This window comes from Micromesistius poutassou, assembly GCF_964030765.1.
Source record: "Micromesistius poutassou genome assembly, chromosome: 2".
NCBI classification, from domain to species: Eukaryota; Metazoa; Chordata; class Actinopteri; order Gadiformes; family Gadidae; genus Micromesistius; species Micromesistius poutassou.
In genome coordinates, this window is record NC_140272.1 from 23,442,322 (window position 1) to 23,449,821 (window position 7,500).

Genomic DNA, 7,500 nt, shown 5'->3' on the forward strand with positions numbered 1-7,500 from the left:
AGCAGAGGGTCTGTAGTGGCGTCTCCTCTGGTTGGAGACCCTGACGGTGATAGAAGTACGGCACATAGCTACAATAAGGCCGGCCTCCCAGGGCCTCTTCGAGGGACCCCCGCAGAGAGACTCCCTTTGTCTTTGTTTCCCGGGTCTTCCTTTGCTGGGTCCTGACATATATCTATGATGGATCAGCAGTATATTGTATATCTATATTGTATATCTATGATGTATATCTATATAGTATATCTATATAGTATATCTATATTGTATATCTATATAGTATATCTATATAGTATATCTATATTGTATATTTATATTGTATCTCTATGATGTATATCTATACTGTATCTCTATGATGTATCTCTATACTGTATCTCTATGATGTATCTCTATACAGTATATCTATATTGTATATCTATACTGTATATCTATACTGTATCTCTATGATGTATATCTATACTGTATCTCTATGATGTATCTCTATACTGTATCTCTATGATGTATATCTATACTGTATATCTATACTGTATCTCTATGATGTATATCTATGATGTATATCTATACTGTATATCTATGATGTATCTCTATACAGTATATCTATACAGTATATCTATACTGTATATCTATACTGTATATCTATACTGTATCTCTATGATGTATATCTATACAGTATATCTATATTGTATATCTATATTGTATCTCTACGATGTATATCTATACTGTATATCTATACTGTATATGATGTATATCTATACTGTATCTCTATGATGTATCTCTATATTGTATATCTATACTGTATATCTATACTGTATATATATACTGTATATGATGTATATATATACTGTATCTCTATGATGTATCTCTATATTGTATCTCTATACTGTATATCTATACTGTATATCTATGATGTATCTCTATATTGTATATCTATACTGTATCTCTATGATGTATCTCTATACTGTATCTCTATGATGTATATCTATACAGTATATCTATACTGTATCTCTATACTGTATATCTATACAGTATATCTATACTGTATCTCTATACAGTATATCTATACTGTATCTCTATACTGTATATCTATGATGTATATCTATACAGTATATCTATGATGTATATCTATACTGTATATCTATGATGTATCTCTATGATGTATATCTATACTGTATATCTATACAGTATATCTATACTGTATCTCTATGATGTATATCTATACTGTATATCTATACAGTATATCTATACAGTATATCTATACTGTATCTCTATGATGTATATATATACTGTATCTCTATGATGTATATCTATACTGTATCTCTATGATGTATCTCTATATAGTATATCTATACAGTATATCTATACAGTATATCTATACTGTATCTCTATGATGTATCTCTATATAGTATATCTATACAGTATATCTATACAGTATCTCTATACTGTATCTCTATACTGTATATCTATATTGTATATCTATACTGTATCTCTATGATGTATATCTATACAGTATCTCTATACAGTATATCTATACTGTATCTCTATGATGTATCTCTATACTGTATATCTATATTGTATCTCTATACAGTATATACAGTATATCTATACAGTATATCTATATTGTATATCTATATTGTATCTCTATACAGTATCTCTATGATGTATATCTATACTGTATATCTATGATGTATCTCTATACTGTATATCTATACTGTATCTCTATGATGTATCTCTATACTGTATCTCTATACAGTATCTCTATACAGTATATGTCTAGAGCAGTGGTTCTGCTCTAGAGATATACTGTATCTCTATACAGTATATCTATACTGTATCTCTACGATGTATCTCTATACTGTATCTCTATGATGTATCTCTATACTGTATCTCTATGATGTATCTCTATACTGTATCTCTATACAGTATCTCTCTAGAGCAGTGGTTCTGCTCTAGAGATATACTGTATCTCTATACAGTATATCTATACTGTATCTCTACGATGTATCTCTACGATGTATCTCTATACAGTATCTCTATACAGTATCTCTATACAGTATATCTCTAGAGCAGTGGTTCTGCTCTAGAGATATACTGTATCTCTATACAGTATATCTATACTGTATCTCTACGATGTATCTCTATACTGTATCTCTATACAGTATCTCTATGATGTATCTCTATACAGTATATCTATACTGTATCTCTATGATGTATCTCTATACAGTATCTCTATACAGTATATCTATGATGTATATCTATGATGTATCTCTATACTGTATCTTTATACTGTATCTCTCTAGAGCAGTGGTTCTGCTCTAGAGATATACAGTATCTCTATACTGTATATCTATGATGTATCTCTATACAGTATATCTATATTGTATATCTATATTGTATCTCTATACAGTATATCTATACTGTATCTCTACGATGTATCTCTATACTGTATCTCTATATTGTATCTCTATACAGTATATCTATACTGTATCTCTATACTGTATCTCTATACTGTATCTCTATACTGTTTCTCTATACAGTATCTCTCTAGAGCAGTGGTTCTGCTCTCTGTCACAGAGGGACGAGGTGGACGCCGTCTCGCTGGACGCTACTCATTCGTTCATCGCGGGGAAATGCGGCCTTGTTCCGGTCGTGACCGAGTATTATGGTATGGCTGCGTCGTGGTAACAGCCCCCACACAGGGAGGGGCCCCTGAGGTGTGTTGAGGTGTGTTGACGTGCGCTGTGGTCCCTCAGGGCGGCAGTGCGTCGTGGCCGAGGGGCGGACCCACCTGGAGACGGACGGTAACGCTCCGCTGCTCCGGGGCCTCCCGCTCCACGCGCTGTGTTTTCATTGGCCGGTGTTCTGCCCTGGCCCTGGCCTTGACCGGAGCATGTGATTGGCCCCCAGAGCTCCCCGGCGTGGCGGCGGTGGCGCTGGTGAAGCGCTCCACCAGGAACCTCTCCATGGGGAACCTGGCGGGGCGGCGGTCCTGCCACGGCCACATGTACAGCCCGGCCGGCTGGCTGCTCCCCCACACCCACAACATGAGCGCCGGCCACAACGGGACCTCCTCCTGCAACCCCAACACAGGTACTCACCGGGGGCCCCCAGGGGCCCCAGGTACACTCTGAGGGCCCCAGGTACACCCTGAGGGCCTCAGCTACACTCTGAGGGCCCCAGGTACACCCTGAGGGCCCCCAAGGGCCCCAGGTACACTCTGAGGGCCCCAGGTACACCCTGAGGGCCCCAGGTACACTCTGAGGGCCCCAGGTACACCCTGAGGGCCCCAGGTACACTCTGAGGGCCCCAGGTACACTCTGAGGGCCCCAGGTACACTCTGAGGGCCCCCAAGGGCCCCGGGTACACTCTGAGGGCCTCAGGTACACACCGGGGGTGGAGGTACACTCTGAGGGCCCCAGGTACACTCTGAGGGCCCCAGGTACACTCTGAGGGCCCCCAAGGGCCCCAGGTACACTCTGAGGGCCCCAGGTACACTCTGAGGGCCCCAGGTACACTCCGAGGGCCCCTCACTGATAAATGGATTTATACCGTGCTTTTCTGAGCACTGGCCGCTTAAAGCACTTTACAATATCGCCTCACATTCACCCGTTCATGCACACATTCACACCTTCACCCACCGACGGCGGAGTCGACCCCTCAGGGCGACAGCCAGCGGGTCAGCAGCAGTCAGGGGGAGGCGTCTCGCTCAGGGACACCTCCACACTCTAGAGGTGTGTTCACACCGCACTTCGCCCCGCGACACGTTTCAATGTTAAGTGAACGTGGAGACGCGAATCGGGCAAATTTTTTTTTTGCCTATTCGCGCGACAAGATTTGATTGACAGCGCGAAATTTTTCCACGTGAACGGCGAGCGCGTTCACGTGGATTCGCGCCGCGAATAATTCGCTGAAGTTGAAATATTTCAACTTCTTCGCGGCATTCGCGTTGAAACAGCCAATCAGCGTTCACTCCCTGTGGGTAACGTGGGTGAAGTAACGTAAAACAGCCAATCAGCGTTCACTCCCTGGGTGACGTCACGTAACAGCCAATCAGTTCACTCCCTGGGTGAAGTAACGTAAAACAGCCAATCACCGTTCAACCGTTCAGTGAACCGCAGCTTGGAGGAGAAAGTGATTGTTGCCGTTTGCGACTCCCGCTCTATATCTACATATAATATATAAATATCTATATCATATAATATATACGATATATATAATATCACGGCACAAAGCGGTGTGCGCCTCCGGATTATATTATTAACCCATAAACGACGGGCTCTCCCTCTTCCACAACAGGTACAGACACACATCTCGGCCATGGTTGATGAGAATGAATTGGCATGAATGACCGTTGTCAGGCAAAAAAAAAATTCGCCCCGCGAATGCACACAAAAATGCATAGCGACAGATTATGATTTGTCGCGCGGCAACATTCGCCTATTCGCGCGAATAAGCGAAATGGGACAAAGTGCGGTGTGAACACACTCTAGGAGCTAGGAGGAGCCGGGGATCGAACCAGAGACCTTCAGGTTACCAGCCGACCCGCTCCTCCTCCTGAGCCCCACAGCGCCACACAGCGCTGGTGTTGAGCCGTGACCACACCCTCCTTCTCCTCCTCCTCCTCCTCCTCCTCCTCCCCCTCCTCCTCCTCCTCCTCCTCCTCCACCTCCTCCTCCTCCACCTCCTCCTCCACCTCCCCTGTGCTTCCAGCGTACGCCGGTGTGTTCTGGAAGGGCTGTCTCCCGGGCTCCCAGGGCAGTCTGTGTAAGGTGTGCATGGGCGGCGTGGGGGAGGCGGCCACCAAGCGCTGCGCTGACAACCACAACGAGCGTTACTACGGCAACATGGGCGCATTGAGGTGAGGGGTGAGGGGGGGGGGGGGGGGGAGGGGCTCGCCCGTGGGTGCTGAGGTCCGCAGTTTGACCCCCCGGGGGTTCTTCAGGTCGCCAGAATGTTCCTGTGCCTCCAGGTGTCTGGTGGGCGACGCCAGCGGGAAGAGTTACGGAGACGTGGCGTTCCTGGAGCAACCCAACCTGGAGGCCAACATCCTCAGTGAGTCACGCTGGGGTGGGCTGGGTGTACTGGTGGTACTGGTGTCAGTGGTTGTACTGGTGTCAGTGGTTGTACTGGTGTCAGTGGTTGTACTGGTGTCAGTGGTTGTACTGGTTGTACTGGTGTCAGTGGTTGTACTGGTTGTACTGGTGTCAGTGGTTGTACTGGTTGTACTGGTGTCAGTGGTTGTACTGGTTGTACTGGTGTCAGTGGTTGTACTGGTTGTACTGGTGTCAGTGGTTGTACTGGTTGTACTGGTGTCAGTGGTTGTACTGGTTGTACTGGTTGTACTGGTGTCAGTGGTTGTACTGGTGTCAGTGGTTGTACTGGTGTCAGTGGTTGTACTGGTTGTACTGGTGTCAGTGGTTGTACTGGTTGTACTGGTTGTACTGGTGTCAGTGGTTGTACTGGTTGTACTGGTGTCAGTGGTTGTACTGGTTGTACTGGTGTCAGTGGTTGTACTGGTGTCAGTGGTTGTACTGGTTGTACTGGTTGTACTGGTGTCAGTGGTTGTACTGGTGTCAGTGGTTGTACTGGTGTCAGTGGTTGTACTGGTTGTACTGGTGTCAGTGGTTGTACTGGTTGTACTGGTGTCAGTGGTTGTACTGGTTGTACTGGTGTCAGTGGTTGTACTGGTTGTACTGGTGTCAGTGGTTGTACTGGTGTCAGTGGTTGTACTGGTTGTACTGGTTGTACTGGTGTCAGTGGTTGTACTGGTGTCAGTGGTTGTACTGGTGTCAGTGGTTGTACTGGTGGTACTGGTGTCAGTGGTTGTACTGGTTGTACTGGTGTCAGTGGTTGTACTGGTTGTACTGGTGTCAGTGGTTGTACTGGTTGTACTGGTGTCAGTGGTTGTACTGGTTGTACTGGTGTCAGTGGTTGTACTGGTTGTACTGGTGTCAGTGGTTGTACTGGTGTCAGTGGTTGTACTGGTTGTACTGGTGTCAGTGGTTGTACTGGTTGTACTGGTGTCAGTGGTTGTACTGGTGTCAGTGGTTGTACTGGTGGTACTGGTGTCAGTGGTTGTACTGGTTGTACTGGTTGTACTGGTTGTACTGGTGTCAGTGGTTGTACTGGTTGTACTGGTGTCAGTGGTTGTACTGGTTGTACTGGTGTCACTGGTTGTACTGGTGGTACTGGTGTCAGTGGTTGTACTGGTGTCAGTGGTTGTACTGGTTGTACTGGTGGTACTGGTGTCAGTGGTTGTACTGGTTGTACTGGTGTCAGTGGTTGTACTGGTTGTACTGGTGTCAGTGGTTGTACTGGTTGTACTGGTGGTACTGGTGTCAGTGGTTGTACTGGTGTCAGTGGTTGTACTGGTTGTACTGGTGTCAGTGGTTGTACTGGTTGTACTGGTGTCAGTGGTTGTACTGGTGTCAGTGGTTGTACTGGTTGTACTGGTTGTACTGGTGTCAGTGGTTGTACTGGTGTCAGTGGTTGTACTGGTGTCAGTGGTTGTACTGGTTGTACTGGTTGTACTGGTTGTACTGGTGTCAGTGGTTGTACTGGTGTCAGTGGTTGTACTGGTGTCAGTGGTTGTACTGGTGTCAGTGGTTGTACTGGTTGTACTGGTTGTACTGGTGTCAGTGGTTGTACTGGTTGTACTGGTGTCAGTGGTTCTCCAGAGGTGGAGGGAGGGCGTTCCCAGTGGGTCGCAGAGCGTATGCCACAGCCTATTATTAAGAAATTAATTCACTAATATTTAAATGTAAATACATTTTTAGCCCCAATGGTCGCAGCTTTTTGTTCGCTTAATGTTTTTAACACAAAAGTATTGTTGATTACGGAAATATTGGTGAATATGTACATACCAGTGGCGATTTCTCTAAGACTGCAAGGGAAGCTCAGCTTCCCCTAAAATGTCAAAAATGAAATGGTCAAATATATACTGTTGTGTTAACATTTCATTGACTAAAAATGTGTTAGAACACGTCCATCTCGAAGATGAGTTTGTTCAGAATCAGCTGCTTATCGCAGGTCGACTGACTCGATTTTATTCCCGTAGCGTCACAGTGCATTTGCCTGTTGAAGCTCAGCGTCCATCCACTTCAATGGGGCTGCATAGAACAGCTTTTTTTAGTGTGTCGAAAGTCAACGGTCATTGGATAATGCTGCGATTATGTCCCTCCCACGGACGCTAAGCGTCTCTGGAGGTGAATGGAGGAGTGGGCTGGCCTGGACGCTGGGCTTCTTCGTGATGATTGGAGGGTCTGCGAAAGACTGAGTTGCTGTTTGATTTACAGCGATTTTGAACTATAAAAAGTCGCCGGAGCTGTCTCCATTCCTCTGTCCCATCGTGGATTTTGCAAGCGAGTTGTAAGACGAGCTGCAACCTTTTTCTTGATATTTGCTTGGCGAAATTGCTAGACAATTTTCATCGTCATTTCATACACTTATTCACACAATTCCTTGCTTCAGTTTAACATAATTCCCACATTTCCTTGTTCGAGTTTAATA

General features: G+C 45.2%; 1 protein-coding gene across 1 annotated transcript in view; it reads left to right on the forward strand.

Annotated features, from left to right (window-relative positions):
- The window catches only part of sxph (saxiphilin), a 20,579-nt gene that overhangs the window by 9,505 nt on the left and 3,574 nt on the right, over nt 1-7,500 (forward strand). The window contains exons 10-14 of the mRNA XM_084464424.1: nt 2,566-2,656; nt 2,745-2,792; nt 2,899-3,081; nt 4,702-4,849; nt 4,961-5,043. Of these exons, the coding sequence (XP_084320550.1) occupies nt 2,566-2,656; nt 2,745-2,792; nt 2,899-3,081; nt 4,702-4,849; nt 4,961-5,043 (553 nt within the window). The remainder of the gene's footprint in view (nt 1-2,565; nt 2,657-2,744; nt 2,793-2,898; nt 3,082-4,701; nt 4,850-4,960; nt 5,044-7,500) is intronic.